The sequence below is a fragment of the Anabas testudineus genome, chromosome 12 (assembly GCF_900324465.2).
Source record: "Anabas testudineus chromosome 12, fAnaTes1.2, whole genome shotgun sequence".
In the NCBI taxonomy this organism is placed as follows: domain Eukaryota; kingdom Metazoa; phylum Chordata; class Actinopteri; order Anabantiformes; family Anabantidae; genus Anabas; species Anabas testudineus.
Genome location: NC_046621.1, coordinates 11721298 through 11747023, shown reverse-complemented (window position 1 = coordinate 11747023; position 25726 = coordinate 11721298). Strand labels below are relative to the sequence as shown.

At 43.1% G+C, this 25726-nt stretch overlaps 2 protein-coding genes across 2 annotated transcripts in view; one reads left to right on the top strand and one right to left on the bottom strand.

Moving 5' to 3' along the window:
• crim1 (cysteine rich transmembrane BMP regulator 1 (chordin-like)) overlaps window positions 1-6880 on the top strand; it is a 27758-nt gene extending 20878 nt beyond the window's left edge. The window contains exons 11-15 of the mRNA XM_026353740.1: window positions 684-899; window positions 1904-2125; window positions 2861-2983; window positions 3235-3413; window positions 3771-6880. Of these exons, the coding sequence (XP_026209525.1) occupies window positions 684-899; window positions 1904-2125; window positions 2861-2983; window positions 3235-3413; window positions 3771-3959 (929 nt within the window). The 3' untranslated portion in view covers window positions 3960-6880. The remainder of the gene's footprint in view (window positions 1-683; window positions 900-1903; window positions 2126-2860; window positions 2984-3234; window positions 3414-3770) is intronic.
• eif2ak4 (eukaryotic translation initiation factor 2 alpha kinase 4) lies at window positions 6690-25726 on the bottom strand. The gene is made up of 39 exons (XM_026353739.1): window positions 25347-25726; window positions 25124-25239; window positions 24133-24235; window positions 23882-24055; window positions 23711-23791; window positions 23448-23596; window positions 23253-23353; window positions 22994-23151; window positions 22328-22866; window positions 21551-21666; window positions 21070-21224; window positions 20552-20976; window positions 20393-20465; window positions 20204-20293; window positions 20001-20123; window positions 19798-19902; window positions 19601-19664; window positions 19437-19516; window positions 19184-19285; window positions 19045-19095; window positions 18708-18944; window positions 17875-17950; window positions 17440-17561; window positions 17120-17169; window positions 16737-16905; window positions 15999-16115; window positions 15807-15872; window positions 15527-15697; window positions 15303-15437; window positions 14998-15105; window positions 14507-14635; window positions 11552-11638; window positions 11343-11455; window positions 11195-11250; window positions 10731-10834; window positions 10404-10472; window positions 9482-9526; window positions 8546-8661; window positions 6690-7138 (listed from the first exon to the last, which is right to left on the bottom strand). Exons 1-39 carry the CDS (start codon window positions 25473-25475, stop codon window positions 7081-7083), a joined length of 4962 nt encoding a protein of 1653 aa, XP_026209524.1. The 5' UTR covers window positions 25476-25726; the 3' UTR covers window positions 6690-7080.

Sequence of the window (25726 nt, the reverse complement as noted above, 5' to 3'; positions counted from 1 at the left end):
CCTGTGTAATATTATCTTGCTATCAGTCCTGTTACTAATAATAACATTGACTGAACAGGTCAGAGAGGTAATCAGAAAGATTAGAGTTAGATCACACACACATCCCCCTGGTACTAGATAATACACAGACCTCTAATAGCTTGTTTAATCCAGGCCTTTGGATCAAGAGCTACCTTGCTGCCTTAGACTTTCTGGTAATTTGAACTTGCAAACACACAGTCTCTTGTGTCTTTCTCTCAAAAAGGAAGGCACACAGATCTACACCCACAAGTTTTTTTATCCACAACCCTCCAAACCATGCTGGATATTTATGGAGGAGTGACTCAGTTGGCTGTTGAAATATTAAGCGGTGAAAGAATGTCTACAACTTTCAGAAGCTACACTTTGCAGTCAGGGGACAACAGTGTAACCTTTTGCAGATGTCCACCACTCTGCTGGACATGAAGATGTTTTAACAAATTAGCGTCAACACAGAACTCAGACACTGCCCCTGCACTGCCTGAAGCTTCTTTTTATGGAAAGCAGTTCTCCTTGGAGACTCTTTTGGTTCTACTTGTAATTTTACATCATCATCTAACAGTTATTGTTAACGGCTGAGTGAATGTTTGTGCGGCACTGAAAGTTGTGCAGAATGTGAACTCGATAGCTAAACATAGACATACTTTTTCTTTTTTTAACTTTAGATGAATCAGGCAGCGGTCAGCCAGAGGGGATGGACATGGTTGTGTGCAGAGCGCCCGGGGGGGAATTGTACGTGGACGGAGAGACCTGGAACCTGGACGAGTGCACGCGATGCACCTGCAGGAAGGGACGTGTCCTGTGCGACACTGAAGTGTGTCCTCCAGCTGTCTGCCAGACACCGATAAGGAACAAAGACACCTGTTGCCATGTATGCCCAGGTAAGAGGAAAAAAAGCGCAGACTGTAAGAAAGTAGGGGTCATTAGAAGTTAGGGTACTGGCTCGCGATGAATAAAGCTGTTTAAAATGTGCTATCAGCATGTGGTTTCTTGAAGGTCTTGCATGTTGTACTCTGTCAGGCGGTTTTATGTCAGGCAGACAGGCTCATAAAGAAACCAGCCAAGACTGGTTAGGTTTACATAGTGATCCTTCGTGCAGGCAGCAGCACATGTGGACTGCTTTCACCCAGTGGCTCACACCAGAGGATCATCTAACTCTGTCATTGCTGGTAGGGGCAAGGATGTAACTTATCTTGCTGAATCTGTGCTATTGCTATGGGGATACACTCGGAAACAAATGTCGGGGCAAACACAAAACTACACGCATACTTTATTTACAACGGCACCCAAACACTCGAGCCTTTCTCATATACTAAGAAACGACATATCTCATATGAGGCCCACAAATCAGCAATGCATGACTGCAACTGAGAGCCGCTCCTTGAAAATGCCAGACGGCCTTATCGCTGCATCTCCCCTCACAAAAGCAGATTGTCAGAGGCCACCCTTTGATATATGTATGGGCCTGGTCACCAGGAATGTGGGAATAATACACATCACGCTGACATGATGTATGTGCACGGCTCCGTAATGCAGTGTGTACAGTAGTTGCTAACCAAGGCTTTTGTCATGAAAAGGCAAAGAGCTCAGACCTGCAGGGGTGTGATAAAGAGAGAGAGAGAGAGAGAGAGAGAGACATCTGCCATATGGTGTCACTTGTGTTTGGTTAACATACAATAAGGCTTCTTATCTTGAATACAACCCTAAAGGCCTAATAATGTATGTATTCATATGTTAGACTGAGGAGTTAAATACAGGATTCATTTAGGAGCAGGCCTTCTGTTAAGTGAGGACAGGGGCTGAAATATGACCTACCACACAGCCATATGTCTTGCATTTACCTTTGTGCTTTTATTATGAATCCTCCCTGTGCCTCCAACTACAGAGGAGAAGCTGAACCCCTTGCTGCCAGTGAACAACAGCCAGCATGAGTACTGCATAACCAGCGATGGAGACTTGCTTCTGGCTGGAGACTCCTGGAAGGCTAACGCCTGCACCAGCTGCACCTGCAACAACGGCACCATTCAGTGTTTCTCTCAGCGCTGTCCGGTTGCCAATTGCAGGGTGCCCGTCTTACGTAAAGGCCAGTGTTGCCCACAGTGTATTGGTGAGTATTTAAGTTCGTCTTGGTAAATAGAAAGTTGGTTTAGACTTAGTTTTGGCAAAATTATTTCACTAATAATAAATACAAATTTGAGAAGAGTTGTTAAGAGCAAAAACTTTAATTCGTTAGATCAGTGGCACCACTTGAACACGACTCGGCACGTTTCTGGGAAAGTTGTCATTCTTAATGCTACATTTCAGAAAGAGGGAGTAACTGAGAAAGTGCCGGTTTCCAGACTACATGTACATGTACGTCTTTGTTCAGTAGACCGAGCCACTCTGGCGCTACCTGGGCAAACACCACCATTCACAACAACATTCCATGTGACATACACACACACGATCGACTCAGAACGAAAACATTCCTCGAGCATCCGTACATTCACACGTGTTTCCTGTCACCGGCTGAACTGGCCCACAGCTCTCTCTCTCTGTCTCTCTATGGTGGCACAGAAAGGCAAAGCTCCATGTCAGCTTTTCCTATAGAGGAAAACCTCAGCCTAGGAGCCCATTGTTCACTTTAATATGTGCCCTTTTTTGTCGGCCGCCCAGTGGAAAATAACACTTTTTACGTAATACCTTTTCAAAGTGGTGCAGTGGACGGCAGCACCTATATACAAAGGTTATCAATGAGACGGCAGGAAGTTTATTCAGTAATCCCACAGTTGGACATATTTGTCTGGAATGTTTTGTGCTACACCAGTCATAGTGGTAATGGATTGTATTGTTGTCTGAACAGAAATGACAACGTCAGCGCCTGTGATTATGTCGACAAGTGGCTCCAGGACAGGGGTCACTACCACGGTGGAAAGTGAAGTGTGGCTCACCACTGTCACTGTACCGCCTATGATTGCTGCAACAGGTACCTGCTTCTTTAATCACCACCTAATTGACTGTTTCCACACACATAACGAATCAATTTCTTCATTATCGCCCCCCCCCCAATCCCCTTAACACAATGTATAGTAGTAGACCCTCTGTGTGAAAGTGATAAATGGACTAAAAATGTCCTGTTTCAATTTAGATTTGGCAAAAGGATGGTAGGAAAGTAATAGTAATAGGAAACAGTTTGTGCCCAGGATATCCCACATCAGTTTCGTCTTTGTCCCACAGATGAGCGAGGTTTGGGTGAGAATGACCCCAGCAAAACAGAGATGGCCATCATCTACCAATCAGCAGCCTGGATTCTGGCAGGTCTACTGCTGGCTATCATCATCTTCCTCATCATGGCATTACTCATTAACAAGAAGAAGAAGTGGGTGCAGATGTCCTGCTACAGTGCACCAAAGAAGGTCAGGAGCCGTGCGTAAATCACATAAATGTTTTTATTTGTGTTGAAGCACTGGAGTGCCGTGGTGCTAAGTTACACTCACTGTGTCATGTCATTAGCCATGTGCAGTGTTAATCAGTGGATGGATCTGAGAGAGTTCTGCTTGATCTTCTACCTTCTGCTACAACTGGTCCTAAACCTGTCAAGACATTAGGATTAATGTGTTTTCCTTTTGCCCTGCACTTTAGGCTTGAACAAGGTCATGTCGGTCATAAAATCCACACGTTTACCATTAAATTAGATGGTAGTGTGACACTAAGGGATGAAAGAACAGGCTTCGGTTTATTCCAAGTAATTAACTTTTTTTTTTTCTCCTTAGACGGTGATCCTGAAGAAGCATGTAAACAAGAACTCAGTTGTCTATATGGAGCCATCCAAGGAGAACAACTTTCAGAATGTGAAGAACGACTGTGGCATCATCCACTTTTCTCCAGAAATGAACACCTCCTGTGTGGAAAAGATCCCCAGAGCCAAACTGAGCATGGGCAACGACTGGACGTCACGCTAAAGCGCAAACAAATAAATAAAACTCAGACTCTGCAGATCAGAGCTGTCCAGCTCCTCCCGCTCTCTCCTACTGCTGTATCCAAGGTGATTTGTGAAACTGTGCCCACGCCTCAGGCACTGCCATGTTCCCCGCCCTCGTCTCTGTGCTCTACAGGAGACAGAGCATCCGTTTCATTTATCATGTCTCCATATTCGTCTGTGTTTGGACTTTTGGGTGGAGTGAGAAGCTGGGAGGTGGATGGACGGGTGGAAAAAGAAAGGACAAATCCACTCTGGGCTCTGCTTTAAAAAAGAGAAGGAGGCTGCCAGATAGGCTCCTGTGTTAGAATCAGACTTTGACTGTGAACATTGTAATATCATTACTTATTATTGTCTCCTTTGAAACTGGAACTTTAAGGCAATAAGATGAACTTAAGGCTTCAGGACAGGGGTTTGAGGGCATAGAGGATGCTGCCCTCCTAATGTCATGACATCAGTGTGTCACGGATGTAATCATTATGATCAGCAGGGAGGCCAATTGAACCGATAGCCCAGTTGGATCAGATTAAGTTCAGCAGCCAAATCAAGTCAGCAGGCTTTATACAGACTCCCAAATCCAAACCCCTGCTTTAGAATATGTGGTCTCCACCTAGGTTTTTGTATATTTCTACAGTATTTGTTCTAGTTGTAGTGTTATTTTTGCCAGCACTTGTTTTTATTACGGTTGTTTCAATGGCGCCTAAATCTTTTGAAAGTGCCAGTGTAAACCGCCCCCCCGCACTCCCATCACACAGGTAACAGCCTTGGTGATGCCTTCAAATGACTCGAGTCATTCCATTCAGAAAACCCCATCAACAGGCCTATTTAAACACAGTAGACAATTCTTCTTCCAAACTTGGTCCTTCCAAGGAGAGAGAATTTAAAAATCGCAGAGCTTAAGTTGAAGTGGAGTGATGTTCATCCAGGAAGACGGTCATTTTATTGACTGCAGAGGAGACAAAATGGTGCCAGATGCTTCATCTGGACCTACGAGGAATGCCTTTGATACCATGCCTGACTTCATAACTTCTCTCACAGCTCTGTGCGTGTGTGTGTGTGGAGCTACTGTTCACACTGAATGTCAGCAATGGTTAGAAATAATAGTTTTTCAAGCCTTAATTCTATGGCCTTAATGCATTTTCTTTGCTCCTGTTCTCACCGAGTAGCTGTTAGGCCCATATCAAGGAATCTAAAACAGTCGTTCATTCATGCATTATAAAGATGAACTGATTGTACTGTACACGATCACTGATTGTGCTCATCAGTTTGTCACCTACTGGTGATATGATGCAGGAACATACACAGTAAAGGGAGCCTGCTAGTAACTGTACATAATGGTACACATGACAACATCATAGCACATTAAGCACGCGTTTCTTTTTTTTGTTGGTTGGGGATGAAGGCCCTATTTAGGGACCTGACAGACATATTAAGCACATTGAGATGTTGAACAATTCAAGTGAACACAGTGTTCACAGGCTCTGCATCAATCCGATCATTACGGGGAAGGAGAGAATCCGAGAAGCATTACGAAACAAACCGGGGTTTCATAGAAAAAGGCTTTTGGATGAGATTCCTAAATCCATTGCCAGTTTCTCAGTACAAAAACCATTGTGATGCCAAAATTGGTTGGAGACCAATATGTATTGAAGTGTTTTAGTAACTCAGTAGATTTGTGTCTGTTTGAATCATGACTATGTGCTTTAAAATGAAGAGCGACTGTAAAAGCTTACGCAAATTCTTTGTTCTTTTATCTGTTGAAAAAAAAGAAAAGAAAAAAAAAGTAGTTTAAATTAGTAGGACAAAAGAGTACCTTATTTATTTTTTCACATATCTTTATTTATTAATGCTATAGTGTGTGTTTTTTTAATGAACTTTTTGTAGCCAAAGCTGCTGTACATTGTAGACCATTTACCATTTCTATCTGCTATATTCTGTTCAACCTTATTTATTTCACTGCTGCAAACCCTGTAAATATATTTCCTAGATGGTGAACTGTAGTATTTACTTATTTTGAAAAATAAATGTGTGAACTGAAGCGGCCAGCACTAAAGATTCTTTGTTTGGAGGAGCAATCCCCCCAAGTGCAGTGATGTAATCCAAAATGGTATCCGTCAGTGGCTTTTACTTCACTCACAGATTTGCAGACTCATGCACATCTGGTCCTGGGCTTCTGATCCAAATGGGAATTTGTCTAAGCTTGGTTTCTTTCGATCGAATAGTGTCCTATTGCTTACCGCAGATGTTCTTATCTCAGTAGCACTAGCACATGTGTTTACTGGTGGTGGGTTGTTTCTGGAGGGCAAGTAGAAAAAATACACCATCTATCAAATAGGCTAATAAAACACTGGAAAACACAAAGACGTGAGGACCAGACCTGGAAACTTGGATAATCCTGAGTACAGACTGAGTTGTTGTTTTGTCAGAATATCCTCATCAACTTCAAGGTCAGGAAGCTTCTCCAGAAAATCGATTGAGCAAACAGCAGGGTCAGTTTCCCAGGCCTTGAAAACGATAAATACTTCATCGAAATGCCACTGCATGCTGAGAAACCTGTAGCAGCGGACTGAAGATATTTATGAGATGTCCAAATAGAAATCCAAACTAGAAATCTCCTTTGCTCAGAAGAAGACACTCTTCTACATAGCACATTTATGTAGAAAGGGAAATTTAAAAAGGGTTAGGGTTAAACACACAAAACCACAGCTACATGTTGGAAAAAAAGTGATTTATTCCTACTATCCATCTTGTTGCTAATTAGAAATGTAAAACTGTAGTTTTTATGACACAATCCTCAGTAAAAAGCCCTTTCTCTTTCAAATCCTAATCTTCTATTAAGGCAACAAAGTCCAGTAAACCTTTTGTCTACTTTTGTTTTAAGAGAACCAAAAAAAAAAAAAAAAACACTGAGTAAAGTAATGGAGTTTGGATTGAATAGCTGACTCGCTCAGTTGCTATTCGACGTTGTCAAAGAATCAGTTGTGTCTTTGGAGGCCTTCAAGTCTTTAAACTGATTCTATAGGTCCAAGGATTATAACCGTCGCAAAAATCTGAGGCTCAAGCAATGCAGGGGTATCTCCCAGTCCAGTGGAGCACCTTGGTTTTCACAGAAGGATCTTGTAGTAATCATCCTTATAGCTGTACAAGACCACCACAGCAACCCTGCAAGAGGAGAACATCTGTTATTTATACGACTGATTACCTATTAACCCATTACACACAATCGGACTCCAATCACGTCTTCCATTTTTTAGTTATTTAGCTTTTTAGCATCATGACTGATGGCAGTAGTGAAAGTCTCCAGATTATGAATCCTAATGACTTAAGTGATCCACTGACTTTTTATTTATCACCTCCAGCATGTTCACATATAGCTTTGCAACAGAACTTCCGGTTCCCAAGACCGGCAACTACATTCTGACGGGCATTCATCCAACTCTTCTTTCTGATTTCACAGAGCTGCCATCATAGCGGTAGGCTTGTTAGAACAGCACTAGACATTCAGGGTGTATAGTGTATACAGGCCCGGCCAACTGTTTTGCTGAAAGGAAAGACTTGTTTAGTTTATGGTCTCGCTGCAGCCCGGTGATGCATGAGGCCTTTAGCCCACTCATCTGGCCTCAGTTGCCTGTTCACCACAAACAACAAAACAAACATCAAAACACATGCTGAATATATCCATTGTTGCCGCTGTGACGCTCATTTATCAGTAAAGACTTTTTCCTCTTAAATGGCAAACCAAACACATGGCAGAGACAGGAAATGAATACCAACTGCTCTGGAGAGGCAGACGGGAAGCAACAATGAGCACTTCTGAATTTTAGTTTTCAACTCATTCATGAAAGGAAATCTGTTGAATCCCTCACAGGTTTTGCTTTCTATGGGCATTCGTAGTGTCACAATACATTGAGACACCTGGGCTTTGAAAACATATTCGGCTGGGGAGCTTGGGAACATTAACTGCTCCATAGCCTCCCTCTTTACACTGCACCCTCACTGTCAATCAACTGGGGTGTTAAGAGGTAGACATCAGAAGGCCAAACAAGGCAAATCCCTCTCAAGATTTCACCTCAGGAAATGGGATCAGCTGAGGATTTAATGTTCTGCAGGGCGGTAGTTATCCGTCTAACAGCTCCCTTTGAAGGACCGACTGTCACTGCTTCACCTGGAGTGCTTGGTTGGAGCTTTCGAGTGGCAGCTGCCCATAAAAGGAAGTCAGTCTCTTCTGGCTCGTTTTAAGTGGTCTTTAATGTATTCCACTGTTTGCTTCGGGTTTCATCTAATAAATATCTGTACTCAGGGAGTGAGCTGAAGGGCGAGACCAAGGGGTCTCTGGCTGATCTTCCACAGGAACTCCTGCAGGGTTGTTTTGGAAGATGTCTGTATAATATCATGTTCCTGATATTTCTCTATGTTTGACTGGGAAAAGTTAAATAATACAGTAAAAGTGTTTATTTCATTCGTTAAAATCAACAGAATAGAACTAGATCTGTAAGATTTCCCTTTGGTGTGACAGTAACAGTCAAAACACAGATGTCTAAAGGCCTCCAGTCACACAAATCGACGCACCTTTTTGTAATTTTGAAATGGTGAATCTCTTCACAGATGGACTTCAGATAGCGCTGCTTTGGGAGACGGGACAGCAGAGTCTTCACGCTGCTGTTGAACTGCTCCTCGCTATCAAACTGGAAAGAAGGGAGAAAAGAGCAGGGGTTGAAATAGGAAAGGAGGTGACAAAACATTGCAAAAGCATGTGCCGGACTCCCTCAACAGTTGTCATTCCCTTCATGTTTGTTAACAGACTTCAGAGTTGGAGGAACAAATGGGGGTTTCATCTGCAGCCCTGGAGTATATTTTTAAATGTCAAGTGTAGCAGGGCAGTGAAGCTACAAAGTTTCCATGGGTTGATAGATTTCCCTGGTTTCTTGTGTGACTTTGGGTAATTTCCCATATTTAAAACAGACCTTTCCTGCACCTTTCCTGGCCAGACACACTGTGTATTGTCATGCGTTTTATATATCAAATGTGTTTTCTTCAACACATGTGCTGTGAGGTGCTGACTGTATAGGTGGCCCATTCATTTATGGCGTGGTGGCATTTGCTTATATAACAGAGTAGTGTTAAGAGCATTTTTTCAGCTTTTGTTACGTCTCTTTGAGTCTTTTTTTAACCTCCGCCCTCAGTTTTTACGAGTGTAGTTTTGGTCAGGAGTTTGGAATGTGAATATTAACACCTCTTAAGTGTGCATTGTGTTAAGCGTTGTGCTTGTGGGCCTAGTTAAAGGAGTGCAGGTCTCCCTGGAAGTGGAAAAAGGCAGTGGTGTTCCCTCAATCCATTCCCCATCAGACAGCTGTGTAAGGAAGGAGACGGGATCCCGTCTTCCTGTCTCAAATCCTGACCTCTACTGGGCCTTCTTTCCACTTCCCTTCTCCCTCCCACCCTTCATTAGAAAGGAGCCATTTATTAACTGTGCAGTGTTGTTGACGAAGCCAGTAGGAAACTAACCTCCAGAGACAGGAAATTGATCAGTGTTTCCTTCTGCAGGTCCACCTGTGGGATTTAGAAAAAAATAAAAAAAATCAAAGCAGGGATACACAAAAACACAATGGAGCCTTATCTCATGTTGCAACAATTACATAAACTGTACAGATCTCAACTTCTTACGCATTTTGGCAGGAAGTGGCCACTTTGCAGCTAAATACTAGATTTATAAGCAGGCTAAAAATATTAACTGTTGCACCCGCTGCACAACAGGTTGTTGGGCAAGAGTTTCAACACAAGATAATCCAATTCAACCTAACACCAGACACAGACTTCTACTGTTGTTCTGCTTTCCCAATGCTCTTGTCAGGCCTGAAAACATCCAATTTTCATCACTTTCATCAGGTATGGGGAGTTTATCATTGGAAACGAGTAATGTTGTGGTCCAATCAGACAGACTGACACACAGACATGCGACACCTAGTTTCAGATCTGCTTACGGAGATCAAGTTTCATTAAACCATATTTACTGATGCATCGCTGATGCAATCCAGACCCCAACAGAGACAAAAGTCTATTTGCAATATGCAGCAACATGATAAACATGATGATTTACTTGTAGAATATCTTGCCAGATATCTACAACACAACCACAAATGCAGTCAATATGGCACCCAAATGACACCCTGGATGCCTTCTGGTTAGTGCACAGTGTGCCCAACTGGCAGATTCACAGCCATCGCACAGTACCTCCTGCAGGACCATTTAGCTCAACGCAAAAACTAGAGCAGGGCTGCTCCCACTGATGTTTGCTGTTTTAGCTATCAAAAGCCCTTCCTCACACTGTGATTTCACACATGAATTCCAGAGATAAGGTGGGAGAGCAGAAAAAAAGGGGGAGGCTGGAATTGGGAGGGATGAATGGGTAAACAAGCAAATGACTTACTGCCAAAACCTCAATGTCATTGCTCTTGTTCTGCAAATTGCTACCAAGGTTCTGTAATCTGGTTTGGATCTAAAGGAAAGAAAGAGAGAAGGTTTGAGTGAAAGAAAGAACACAGTATACACACAGTGTGCTTCACTAGCCTTGAGGAAAATTGAATACAGTCTATAGGCTCACAGCATCCAACAAAGAGAAAGTTATGTATAATGTTAAACATTTTCAACCAACAGCAGTGCTTTATGGGTAATAATATGACTGAAGCATAAGACCCTACGTATACTGTAAGTTGTCCTCAGTTACTGATGAAAGGTGTGCACATGCATGACAAACCTGCGTCTCATAGCGTCGTCTTGCACTGGCAGAAACCTTTTCCGGGCTGATGACATTCACATTCATGTTCATGGTGCTGCTGCTCCCATGCTGCTCTGAGGAACCTGGAGACCAAAAAGAAAAGAAAAATAAGACAACCACATATAAATCTCACACTGTGAAATGTATTCATTTCAGTTTGTTTGCCACCAGTGTTTGTACAAGAATACTTGTTTTTCTACAGCACTACTTGTAGGTTACTCTGGACATGAAATCAGCGACACTGGGATCACTCATACGTCACATTCAAACACGTAATTTCACGCCTTTAACACATAATGAGCTGGGGCGGAGTTAAAGCACAAGAGTATGAAAACAAAGGTGTGACAGGAGCGGCGCTTCAGCGTTACAAATATATATAAGCTATATATAGGAGCAGACTGTAAAGACCGAGGTGCTAATCAGGCAGAGCATGAGCACAGTACCTGTGGTGTTGAGCAGTGATCCTTTGGGGTTCTGAGTCATGCTTTCAGAGATTTCTCTGCAAGGGCCCCAATGAGAACATTTGTTAGAAGAAACTCCTTTTACGTCATCCAGACATCTGAACTGTGCATTAAAGTAACATGCCTTTACCTGATGTTTCTCTCTTCAAAGAATTTGGTCCGACATTTCTGAATGATGTGATCCACCAAGTCTGACTCCAGGATCCGTTTCTCAGACTGCCTGTCCTTCTCGAAGGATTTTACCTGAGCACAGTGAATCAGTGAATGTGACTTTATGGAACTTTATGGATCACAAAACTAACTACTACTCAGCTGTAGTGTAGTGTAAGGCTGGTTTACCTTAACGTAGCTGCCTTCCTTGTCAGAGACCAGGACCAAGCAGGTGATGCCAGCCAGTCGGCAGTGATCCAGCAACGTCTCCTGAGACTGAAGACACAAAATGGAACCATTCACTGTTACAGCTGTGTTGTGCTGGATCAATGATGAAGTCTCCTGCAGCTTTCAGTGCTCGATTGCTGAAAACTGAAACAGCTAATAGTGCAGTTTTGCATAAGACTTTTTTCTAGTTACTACTAAAAAATAAAAAACCCAAAAAACAAAATAAGAAGTCGTGCTTAAGAACATTATAGGAGTCTTATAATTAACATCATAAACATCATAGTTGCCTATTTCAGAATTAGAAAAGGGGCATAGTTGACATAACAAAAACATGATGATGGAAAAAAACAATAAAAGCCCATTCTGCGAGGACAGTGCTCTCTTCTATAGCAACAGTCATTTGGCTAGTCTGGCTTGAAACGAGAAGAGTGTGCACTGTGCTGGGACTCCCAACCAAAACCAATGTGTGTTCAGGTAATGCAGTCAACCGTGACAGTCAGCATGCACTGAATGTATATGTTTGTGTCAGCCCAATTTATTCTCATTAACATTAGTTTGGCTCCTCTGCTCGACCAGCTAACGGCAGTGCTGAACAATCCCTGCAGTGTACTACTAGTGAGTACAGTACGTCTGTGTATGTGTGTCGCTTCACCTTGTCATCACATTAGTTTTAAACTTCCTCTTTTCTGGCCAGTTTCTCGCCGACAGAACAAATTAAGTCAAAGGTAAAGTCGTTGCCTGGGAAAGCTCTGGGCTATGTAGAAAAGGGGGTTTGCCACATTTGGCCAATAAAAGCTAAAAGCGAGGAGGCTCCTGGGAATGAATTAAAGCTGCGGACTTGATCTTTTAAGTGGCCAGCACGTGAAAGGTGTTAACAAAAAGTCTAGAGAGCGTGGATGAGTGATGAGGTCCCAAGTGGTCTTTGCGTTGTGCACTCATCAAGGCACAAGCCTGCATCCATAATCAACAAAAAACGCACACAACCCCTCGTGACAATTTGGAATGTAATGCCCCTTGTTTCCATTCAACCTTTCCTAATTGCTTCTAAGGACTCAGGGGAAAAAGAAGGCGGCCAGTCGCTTATGTCCTGTGCCAGCACAAAAGACAATGAAGACCTTTAAAGAAAACACTTATCAGTGAAGTGGAAGTGGAAAAATTCAAAAACAATAGGTTATAAAGGAGGAAAAAAACAAGAGCAGTATTCACGTGTGTACAGGGCTGTGCAAGGGAGGCTGTTTAACATGCACACAAACAAGGCTGAGATCAGTTTGTCACATAAACATGAAGAATGTGACAGAGGCATGGCATCTGCAGTTTTGGACCAGAGGACACATAACTTCACCTTGCAAGGGCTAATCTCAGCTTCTCTAACCGCAGTACGTTTTTTCGCTGTCATCATTTTAGTCGGACCATGTCTAAAGGACATCTGACCACAGAGTCAATTATAGGATAAATCACTGCTGTGTTATCTCAATATGGTCTGTATATCTCTTTCAAAAAACAACCACAAACCACAGCCGTTTGTCTTGGGATGTTCACTATTTCTGATACTGTCATGATAAATCTGTTAAGAACAAATGAGAGACTTTTTCCTGAGCAATGAAAGACAAGTGTCGCCCTCTGTAGGTGGAATGCAGTTACTACAGGGCAGGAAATTACCCAATATACTTGGTTTTCCCCTTTTGTCTAGTTAGTCATTTATCTGAAGTCAGAAAGGCGGTTAAATTTAGTCATACAACAAACACTAGAGCTCAGTTTGATGACCAATTAATGGAAACACAATCTTAATGAAATTCATCACTCTGCTTGCACTTCAACACACATGGTGCTGCTGAACCTTCACAGGCAACAGTAAGGGACGTACATCTGAGAAGTGGGCTCTGCTTCTTTTAGCTAAGATATATTCAGTGTTTGGCTTTAATGGCTCTGACTGAACTATGTTAACTATCTGTTAACCATTTGTACTGTATTATTGCTTATTATTACAACACTGGAAGCACTGACAGGTGATTGATTATCTGGTTACAATGGGCCACGGAGCCGCAGATCAGTCAAAGTGGCCATGCTGACCCCTGTGCACCGCTTAATGCACCTACAACGGGCATGTGAGCGTCAGAAGTGGACCATCTAACAATAGCAGAAGGTGCTCTGGTCTAATTAATCACATTTTCCTACAAATACTGGCATTCATGTTACTTTCAGTACCACTCAATTAAACATTCTGGATATATGTTGGCAGCGGCGTCTTTTAACAGGACAATGCACAGTACAACATAGTTTGGGAATGGACTAAGGAAGATGACAAAGAGTTCAATGTGTCACCTCCAAAGGTCCCCAGATCTCTATCCAATCCAAGCAACAGTTGTACATGCTGGGCACAGTCCCATGGAGGCCCTACGTTGGACCTTACTGGACTTAAAGGATATGGTGTGGACATCCTGGTGTCAGATAGCAGAGGACCCCTTCAGAGGCTGCTTTGGCCAAACTAGTGGGACCTACACAACATTAGGTGCTTATAATCGTATGCCTCATTGGTGTGCATGTCAACTATCTGCTCTTTTTCACAATTTAACTTATGCATTCTCTACCATCTTACAGTTAAAGTTCCCTTTTTAAATGCAGCAAAGTGGACACAGAATAAGACTGAAATTGAACCAAAATGAATAGAAAGCATGCATAGTTAAAAATGTTTAGAACAACTGGCTCTGCAAATGAGGACAATAAAACATAAATGCTTTTGTTAGACCTCGAGGATAAGATGATTGCATTTTGGTGAGTGTAAGCACAACTTGTTTACAAGAAAACTCCAGAGAGCAACGTTTGAATTAAAGAATTGGCCTGATTTGAGGTTCTGCACTGAAACGATCCAGACCACAAACGCAAGTCTTATGATGGTCTACCACTCTCACTGCTAACCTGTGAGACATCATAGGCGATGTCTGCAGAGATGCCAGTGCTCCACAGCTTCTGGACAACACTGACGGCTCGAGACATTGAAGAATGACCCACAGGGACGACTAAGGCATCGCAGGAGCTCACTGATGGCTGATAAAGAGAAAGAACAGGGAATGTAAGAGCAGTCGCATACTGAAAGTTGCACTAAATCAAAGATGCAGTTTAAAATAAATGCATCATTTCAACACCCTTTTTTTCCTCAGACCTACAATTATATGCTTTCTGGGCATACAATTTAATTCTTAAACTCGAATATAGAAAATGATGCACCTCCAAAAATAAATCCATGCCATCTAGAGTCACAGTGATCATAGTTATTAACGTGTTTCTAAAAGTGGCTGTGTGGCAGCCAACTGCTGTGATAAGGCATCATTAAATATGAATCTCTGTCTTCTGCTCCTTCATTACAATAATTAGGAATGTCAATGTGTGTGTATGTGTGTGTCTCTTACTGGCTCCTCCATGTTGGCCATAGCAGCACAGACTTTGTCCAGTGCCACACTGGCCCCTACTGCAGAGGGGACTGGTGAAGTAGAAGCAGGCCCTCGAAACTCGAGGATCTTACAGAAAAGAGAAGAAACCACACTTAGATACCATCAGATTTCATTAATGTGATGCAAACAGAGGATACACTTGATGGAGACAGTATGGAATTAAAATCTTTGCTCCTATTTTTAAAACAATAATCATAGATATTATTCATGAGTTTGAGACAGCTAATTCAATGGTGGGATGAGGATGAGGATGTTGTGTTTACCAGGTGATCATATCGTCCCCCAGCAGCCACTATATCTGGCACCGTTCGCTTGCGTTTCCTGATGAAAGCCACAAACTGGAATATGACCCCAGAGTGGTGCTGCACTTTGTACACTAAGCCTAAGTTAACCACCACCTGTAGAGAAGATACACCTGCATTAAAAGATGAGAAAAAGATCAGAGTGCCTGGTCCCTTGACCTTCATTTATCCAGAATCCAAATCACCTGCATCTTCACTCCCAGTCTGCGCAGCAGCACAGTGAGCTCCTCCAGGTCCTTGAGGCCCTGCTTCGCCAGCTGGGTGACAGCGGTCTTCTGTTTGGTGAGGGATGTGAGGAGTGGCACCAGGTCCTGCAGATTCCCCTTCTGTTCGATGTACTTGTACAGCGTCTGCAACTGGATGCAATGACGGAGGAGAGATCTCAGCGTTTATGAGCGAGTACACGTGTGCTGCCGCAGGGCTGATTATTTTTACAGAAGGTCCATGTGTCCTGTGGGCACTTACGCTGTTGGTGGACAGTGAAAAGTTGCAGAACTTCGCCTCCACTTCACGTTTGGTCAGCTTCTCACACTGAAGCAAATAGACAAACAGAAAATGGTCCAGAGAAATGTTATACTACCATACTGTAAATGTTCAGACTAGCATATCAAGAGACATGTGGACAACATGTGTGATACACGTGTGACCTGCACCGACCATGGCGTCACACAGTATGTTGGAGGCCTGGCTCAGTTTATCCTCGGGGACTCCACTGTGGAGCAGGATGGCCTTCAACAAGCTGGTGTGGTTCAGGTAAATGTTATAGTTCCTTTCCTGCGGTCATAAAACACACGCAAACACACCTTTAACCCCATCAGCTGCAATTATAGTCAAAACCAGGAGCACTACTGTACAATGAGCACCTTAGTAAATAATGACTGCTATGCCCAGCTGCCCTCTCATTCAGTATGACTCACATATTCTTAAAAGCTTTCACACAAAGAGCTGGATGGTGGAGAAGATCAGAAACAGGATCTCTGAGGGACGAGCTCGAGGCCAGACCCAAGGTTTAATGAGTTCACAACAAATACAAGGAGAGCTGCAACTGGAGACTGAGGCAGCACTGGGACATGTAGACAGGAAATGGATTGTACTGGGAGGGAGGGAAGGAAGCGGACAGAGCTGTGCATAACAGATTTCTATGTAAATAATAAATACCGTGTAGATCTGTCAGGTTTACACATACAGTACTTTGGTATGTTAAGAATGTGAGAGGGAAGTAACATGGAAAAAAAAAACAACAGGACAGGTTGAGATGAAGGCATCCGTAGGAAAATAAAGAACAATGATGATTCAACAAACGTTTCTGCCTGAATGTGAATCAAGGTGAGGGAGCACAGCACAGGCTGTCAGCTCACTGGATCATTTAAAATACAGGCAGTACATGCGTATAACCTGAAGCGCAGGAAATTCCTGGACTATTTCAGAGATGGTGTAAATAGTCTCGGCATCAGGGAGCAGGCTGTTGGTGACGGGCGTAATGATGTCAAAGGCACACTCCATAAGCTCCCTCGGGTGCATGCGATCAGGTTTCCTGGGCCGGAACACACGTTCGATGCTGTATCTGGGGAGAAGGGAGGAGAAACATGGACACAAGGTATCTCAGTTCTCTCAAAGGATAGAAAAAGTTCCCAACATGTTAATAATAACAATACATTACAAAAATATGCTGCTTGTTACTAACTTGGTTGCAGAGCACATTCTAAGACAAATTCTCATTATTATTATTATCATTTACACATTTATTGGCATAACGGTGACACATCACACAACCTTACCTTTTCAGATGTGTTATATTATTGCGGGAAACAAATCTTGCGAACGCCATCTGAAGCGAAAAGAGAGTTGAGACATTGGGCGCATTGTGTAATGACAGTGAAGTCAGTGCATACCAGGCTGTAATCAATCACAGTGTGGAAACAAGCATTTAGTCCGCAGGGTTTCCTGAGCTGCTAAGATCTTAAGGCAGCTGCTGATTGCAGCCTCACACTGCGAGTGTGTTTGCATGTGCTGATGCAAATAGTGAGATAATTAGTGTTTGTATGCACATGCATGCGTGAGTGTGTGTGTGCGCATGTGTGCACACTTCGTGACTCACACGAAGGTCATAGGGCACTGTAACCAGCATTCCGCTGTGGTCCATGAAGCAGGCTAGCTCGCATCCATCATATAACTTCTTGTTTCTGGGGAGGAGCAGTGGTGTCTGAAGGCGCACCGCACCTGAACACAAACACCATGTGTTGCCACAACATTTGCATACATAACATAACCCCGTGATGCACGTGAGAAGACACAAACTGAGCATAAATAAATAAGTATAGCTGGACATCAACAGCAGCGTGCACAAAAATAACATTCGTTATTTACACTGCCCAACAACACATTTATTGTTTAGCCTCTATTCACTCGAGCAGATGTTAAACTCCTTGAAAAGTTGCTTAGAGCAGGTCAGAGGCGCAAGCGGTTTGCGGTGTAGAGTCAACAAAGTTTTGTGTTCACACGCATATCAACTAAACAAGAGTAGTGTACTCACCATGTTTCTTGAAGATCCTGGTGATTGTTTCATACACATGCTGCTGCAATTTGGCACTGTTGAAGCTGAAGTTGCCCTGGAGGGAGACCAAACAAACAAGCTCTGTTAGGGATCAGGAGACATCGATTAAGCACAAACAGGCCTTCTGCTGTCCTGGTATATGTAGACCAGATGAGTAAAAGCAGCATGGGGGGTTAGTGCAAACATTCATATGTCGGCAGTGACATCTACAGTTAGAGAGGGGAAGCACTTACTGAAGAACTTTCTCTACTTCTGCATAAATATGACCAAACATGCGACTGAATTTTCACAGAAATCTTGAAACTATTAGTGGAATACAATTAAACAAATCATACAAGATTACATCTTTTGGTGATTTAGATGTGTAATCAGGACTATTCACTCAGCTCTGCCCCGTAAATCCTATTGCGTACTGCTGAAAATGACATGAAATAAAAAAATTTACCCGAAGCTGAAGGATGCTGGGCAACCAAGTAGTGTATTTAAAGGGTGCCCACAGCCAGCTTTTTGTTAATAAACCTTATGTCACTTTTGAACACTGCTGTGTCTGATTTTTATGGAGCAACATTTTGTCACTATTAGAAAGAAGAACATAACTGAAGTGGCCTAAGAAAAAGGAAAACTGTGACACCACAGTGTCCTGCAATAGACACCTTGAACACAGATGTTTAGCGTAATTAAGCATATTCTTCTTGTGCAGAGCAGACTCAGAAAGTTTGAACTCAAACAGTAATGGTACACTAGGGCCACATTTAAATCCACTACAACAACCAGCCACTAACAAGCATGGCTAATTCAATCAGACATAATACCTTGTGGAGATCTATGTCGTATGCATAATCCATGACTGGTGAGGTGTTCTGGGCAAAGAGCTGGCCAACCATTGTGCGATAGGCCTTGCCGTTAATATTGGCCATGGTGTGCTGCAGCACCTCGTGTAGCTCTGACTCCTCCATCTGTGGCGGAGGCAGCAGATCACTCTTCAGCAGCTCCTGTGCGGTGGGTCGCAGGGCTGGGTCATGGTTCAGCAGCCACTGTATAACCTTCCTCTGACACACACAAATAAAAGATGCCAAGAGGCATTCTACTGTTAGACTGGTGAGCTTTAGGGATGGAACACGGCTCATATCTGTTGTAAAGCGCCCTCACCTGTGTTCCTTGCTCATACACGGTAAAGTCCTCAGGGAAGGTGATGGGCTCCTGCAGCATTAAAAGAGATGAAGTAAGTAAAAAGCAAGATTCAAAGGATACGTACCCCCATTTTTTCCAGCTCTGAATAAGCACATACCACTCTTAGGTGGCTCAGGACAGAGATACGCTCAGCCCCTGTGACCATTGGCCTGTAGGACATCTCAAAGAGGATGATGCCGAGGCTGAACAGGTCAACTTTCTGAGAACAGACCAAGACACATGATAAATCTGAAGGTTATATGACTTATAAGATCAAATAGGCATGATTAATGTATAATCATGACCACATAACTCTGTTGTTATCATGCGAAGCAGTAAAAAAAAAAAAAGCTTAAGAATTTCAAACTTACTTGGTTGTAGGTGGCTTTGGTATTCCCTTGAACCTCTGGGCTGACGTAGAGAGCCGTACCAACCATCCCCGTCATGTTCCCTGATGGCATAAATGGAAAAGCAACATTGAGTGTCAGGGAAAAGCATGCATATCAGACAACACTAATCAACAAACCATTAGCACCTGTTGGGTCGGGTTTGTTCATCAACGCAGAGCCACTCTCCTCCACCTCAAATGCACCTGAAGCCTGAGAGAGATGAACAGTTTCTTATTCTTCACTTTCCCTGGTTATATGCTGTTAACTTTTGCTACTTCATATAGCAGTAAAACGTCAAGCCGCAGCTCCTAGCTGGACAAAGTTAATACAGTTAATGACGTACCACATTAGCAGGATGGTCTGTAGCCAGGCCAAAGTCTCCAATCTTTACATGGTCCTGTGAGTCAAGGAAAATGTTGACAGGCTTCAGGTCCCTGTGAATCATCCCCTAGTGGAGAGAAGATTGGTAAAGAGATCTGCTCAGTGATGAGTTATTGAAACGTGGCTTATTTTTCTTGTTACTTATATTTTTCAGATATATCACACCTGCTCATGGATGTAAGCAAGACCATCCAGTATTTCTCTGAATAGTCTCCACAACCGATTCTGGTCCTGGTGCAGGCCGTGGTCTATTGTGTCTCTTAAAGTGCTCTTTTCACAGTATTCCATCTGTCAGGAGCAGCAGACATGCATTAGATGTGATTTAGAGACCTCTAGTGGTCAAAATGAACTGTGGCGATGAAGCTTACTTGTATGTACAAGTAATGTGCTATGAGTAGAGACCGGTCCGAGTCTGTGCTCTCTGTTGTGTCGGTCACTGGCCTTTTGCTTGGCTCCACCTGTGGAGGGTACACATCAGTTTGTATTTGTTTTATTGTGTAGAATGCAGACAGTAGTCGGTACATGTACATCAGCACATGATGAATAAATCTTCAAACCTGTGATATCTCGTCTGTGCTTTCATCGCCATTGTCAAAAATGATGTCGCTCCTCGAGTCACTATCAGATGGCCTGAAAAAACACAAAACAAAATATGTATTAGTAATTTCATGTATAAAATGTAAGTCTCAACACTGAAGAAAAAAAAAACAACTTACAAAAAGGAGGCACCAAACACATCTTCGTCATCGTCCTCATCATCACTTGACTGGTGTCCGGTACACTTGGCGCTGGAGGACTTCTCGATAGAGGTAGACCACTCCACAGAGCTCGACAGAGCCGGAGGTGGTGCGATGTCCTCCACGTTGTCAAGGAGGCCGAGCTCGTTGAAACGCTGCGCAGGGTCTTTGTACGGGAGAGGCTTGTCAGCTGTACTCTGAGGCTCTGAGCTGTCAGTGCTCAGCACGCCTGTTGAGGGCGTCTCATGCCGCTCGATCCACGCGTTGTAGTAGCGGACAATATTCTCATGGTTAAGGCGGGAGAGCAATGTTACCTCGCCTTTGATCCGTCTGAACTGCTTACTGGCTGGGTTGACCTGGATGCGTTTCACAGCGTAGTAACAACCGTCTAATTTGTTCTGAACCTGGAGGTGTAAGACAGGACTTCTTTCAGCCAGCTTCTCTGAGAGGGTAATCACTTAATACACTGGAATGTGTGTGGGAAAAAAAAAGTGCACCTTAATAACAGCTCCAAAGGCTCCTTTTCCTAGCAGCTGCAGTTCCTCAAACTCACTGAAGTATCGGGAAAACTGCCTCTGCACTCCAGAGCTGAATGGAGCATTGAGGATGTGGCTCCGAGGAATGACTGATGACGCAAAGTCCACAGCGAGGTCTGAAAAAAAGAAGGAAAAAAAAAAAAAAAAAAACATGCCCTCAGGTTGTCTCCATAATTTGTACAACTGCAAAATATCACAGTGGCATTAACCCTCCTGAATGACTAGAAAAAACAGAACCACATACTGTGTAAATTAAAACACACCTGCAAAAAATCACGATTGAAAAAGTACTTAAACAAGCAGCAACTCAGTTTTTGAGGATTTGCTGCAAATAAGTTCATTTTAAGACTTCAGAAACAGATAAGATGATAACAATAACTTTGTGGTTTTGCCCTTTCCAAACTTTTAGCCACCCTATTAACATATCGTGGATGCGCATCACCTTCTGGGCTGGCATCCTGGTACTGCGGTAGGTTTTTTGGTGATGGGGGTTTGAGGAAGGAGTGTTCCAAGAGCTGCTGGGTTGTCCAGCGATCAGCATCATTCAGGCAGACACATCTATGAAAAACAGACGTATAATGGATGAATGCACTGCAGAGCAGAGAAAAACCCAGTCTATTCACACATTGTGCTTGTGACCTGCTGACAAAAAGAGCACAAAATGCAAGCAAATGCCAAAATGAACTAAATGAAACCAACAAGCATTTTGCTCCTTTTGTTAAAATACAATTTACATACAAACTACTCGTTCTGAAAAACCATTTGCACTGTTAATAGATTTTTTTTTAAATGTCAGCTGTCCAGTCTATACAAAAGTGGGATAGGAATAAACCGTGTTTTTGCACATCACTGCTAACCATTTTCTAAGCAACAGCTGTTCCACAGGGTTTTTAGAATTGAATGCTGTTCAAATCAACATTTAGTTGATTAAATAATTGGCAGATTAATCAATAATGAAACTCTATTTCAGTGAACAATATATTTGCTGTTATTGTCTCAGAACGATGTTATGCTGACTTCATTGTTGAAGTTACTTTTTCTCTTAATGATAGTCTGGCTCTGGAAACAGTTTCCAGGAAGAGAAACGAAACAGAAATGTGAAACTGCAGTAGGTTTGGGAGAATGGTCAATCAAGTATGCAGAACAAGATTTATGGTAAATGAGCTAAAACTCCGGTCTAGTAGTTTCAGAGGTTGGGATGGTATCCATCCCTACATACTTGTGGAGAAAATCCTGGAAGTCAGCTGGCAGGCTTGCAGGCACCGTCACTGGATACTCTTTGACTTCTTTCCCCTGACTCAGAGCCAGCAGCATCAGCCCCAGGTTCCACACGTCCCCTTTTTTGCCCGTTTTCGTCGGCATTGCTGTGTCCTCAGAGAAACGTACGTGGGCCTGCTCAAAAATGTCTTCTTTGCAGATGTCAGCAAATCTCTTTGATAAGCTGTAATCAGTCAGACGAATGTTGCCCTCGGAGTCCACCAGCACACTAGAAGCCCCCAGCTGTTTGTGGACCACAGAGTTGGCATGAAGATAGTCGAGCGCAGCCAGCAGCTGAGCCGTGTAATGGCAGAGTTTATCCAAGGGGACGGGGTTGTGGTTGATCAGACTTTGGTTCAAGTTGGTTGAGGAAACATGCTCCACTAGCAGATTAACCACAAGGCAATCGTCCTTCTCAGTGGAGCTGAGCGCCATGTAGTGCAACAAATTTGGGTGATCCAGCCTCAGCAGAGAGTTAAACTCACTTTCGGCACCATGGATCTGCACAGGAACACAAGTGCAAGTAGTAAAATAAAATAGGTGAAGCTGGTGTTGAAAAAAAAAAAAAAAAGACTGGTACATAGACAATAGATAAATAGTTAATAATAACAGCTTCTTTTCTACTTGCCTGTTTTTTACAATTCTCAATCTTTCCTTTTTCTTGGCTGGTGAAGAACTTGCCCATCTTTTTGTTCCAGTGCAGCGACCACTCATAGATCACAGCAAAGTCCCCTGAGTTTTCCTCAAATCCATAATAAACGTTACGTCCGAGCCTCTCACTCACGCCTGAAATACGAATATCAATACAAAAAGAATATATAAAAACACCGTCCTATTGTGAAAAAAGCAACTTTGCATCAACCTGTGTCGTCTCTGACAGCTCTCACCTAAACTTTTCCCTCTGTGGACAACCTGCTCTCCAAAAATGCTGCTGTTGAAGTGAAGAAGCTCCTGTGAGCGATGATTTTCTTCATTAACTGTGTCACGCCTGGAATAGCAAACACAACTCAAGTGTTTCAATATTTACCCATTATGAGAAGCATATTTATTGTATTTGTAATTACGTTAGTCAGTCTATATACCTGTGGCGTGTATTTGAGGTAGTCCGACGTCGGTTACCAACTTTCTTGGCCTCACTGAGGTCAGGGGGAGCTCCACATGGGCTGGATGTGCCCTTGCCTAACGGGGAATGGTGAGCAGGAACTGACTGCTCCATACTCTCAAGACGCTCCTGTGAATTTCATGTAAAAAAAAGATTTCAACACTAAAATTGTTCCTGTAACTTTTAGTGGGCCGATTAAAACACAGATTTCCCCTATTGAGATCAGAGACTTGTCTCAGGCACCTGTTTGGCTATTTCCTTTCTCCTCTTCTCCTCTCGTTTCTCCTCCTCTCTCCTTTGGATTACTGCCATGATCTCTTTTTCCTAAGAAAGAAAAATAAAAGCACTTTAAAATGACATTACAGCACATCTCCTGACACCAGCAATGAATGGCTCTTTGTCTCCCTCACTAACCATCTCCTCCTCCTGCTTGCGCTGCTGGTCCATCCTCTGCTGCTCCTCCAGGGCTCGTTTCTCCTGCTGTCTCTGCTGGTTCTTCAGCATCTCCTCGTGGAAGGAGCATGACGGAGGCTTATTGTGCTCGCTCAGGAAGCCCTGGATATGATCCGCTAGCTCATAAATCATCACCTAGAGGTGGACAGGTAAACAGGTTAACTAATCTGTGTACATACAGTACATGAGGCCGTGGGTGCGTTCGTGCTCACCTCCCCACATCGTGCCTCTGCCAATTTGGTGAGTTCACTCTGAAGGTTCTGGAGGTTTTCGTTTGATAGACCTTTGGCATTCTTCAGCTCCAGCTCCGGAGGCCTGTTGGTGCCCAAAGATAAGATATAACCAATAATGAGATGGCATCTAGAGCTCCACAAAGGATGTTTGTAGTAACTCTGCCTGGATTAGCTAAAAGGCACGTGGGACAGTTACCAAGGAACATGTGGTAAAATATGCAGCATCGCTCCCTTTTCCAGTCATGTGGGCAGATAAAAACAAAATGAACCGTTTTCAGGCTACTCTTTCATTAGAATATTAAGTAGACAAATCTTCATAGTTAAATCTTATATTCAGTACAACATCATAAATAGATAGAAAGCCAGTGTATGGAAATAAAAGGGGTGGACATGGGCAGTACGGGCCTGTAAAATTAAACTGTGCAGCTTTCTTATCCGGCCAAGACTGTTATGATAAGCCTATCAATACTTTGCTTATATTAGCCACATTCAGATATCAATCTGGAACTATCAAATTTCATCATCATTTCATTTAAGGTGTAAGGCTAGGTTAGATTGAAATGTTAGATTAAAGTTGAGAATCATGTTAAATTAATCTCATATTACAAGACAAACATTAGATAATAGGGGTCCATGACGCTGCGGTGTCACCACTTGTTGTTTCCTTTATTAATGTGAAAGTGTTGATAAGTATATAGAATTGCTGTTACGATTGAGTATGTTGCAAAAACAAGAAGACAAAGTGGAACAAAGTCAAAAATAAGTGTGTTAGTACCAGTAGTGTGAAGAAACCGACCTTGAGTGTTGCATCATAAATCAGTGAACTAATCAAAAATGTAATGAAACTAATTGAGAGCTGATTAAGGCCAGTTTATAGATTCTTATTCTTGATACTATGAAGAAAGGATATGTGGCTGTGACAACACTGACCATAGAGAATACATGATCTAGATCAGGGTCCAGCACTCACATGTCTGGGTATGTGGGAGGACATCTGATCTGCAGGTCCACAGTCGCGTAGCACTCCTGCCCGTTGTTCAACCCGTTGGGCCGCAGGCAGAGGTGCACCTCTGGAGGCCTTTTAACCTGAAAATCAAGTCAACAACTCCACTTCAGTTTCCTGTACGTAGCACGACTAACGTGTCAACTTGTACCCATCATCAGCTCATGCTAGCGCCTCCAGCCACACTTACCTTCCACGGATCCTTGCTGCGCAGATCGTGGAAGTCATCTCCAAAGATAGACGCGAGGGCTTCTAGTTCATTTTCCTGCTGGACCGCGTAGTCGTCTGTCCCGTCTGACGGCGTGTGCTGACTGCTCATTCTTCAGCCTCAGCTACATGGCAGCCACCGCTGTCCTGTCACTCTCACAGCAGTGCAGCAGCAGGAGGAAGCGGATCAGCTCAGCACCGCCGCCCTCTTTCTCCCCCGTCACTCTGTCAACTCAAAACTTTAGCACAGCCACGGTTCGATGTGTTATTATATATTTTTTTAACTTCTTATTAATCACCAACTTATCACACAGGCCATGACAACAATGCTGCAACTAGCGCATGGCTGTTACGAGCCACCGA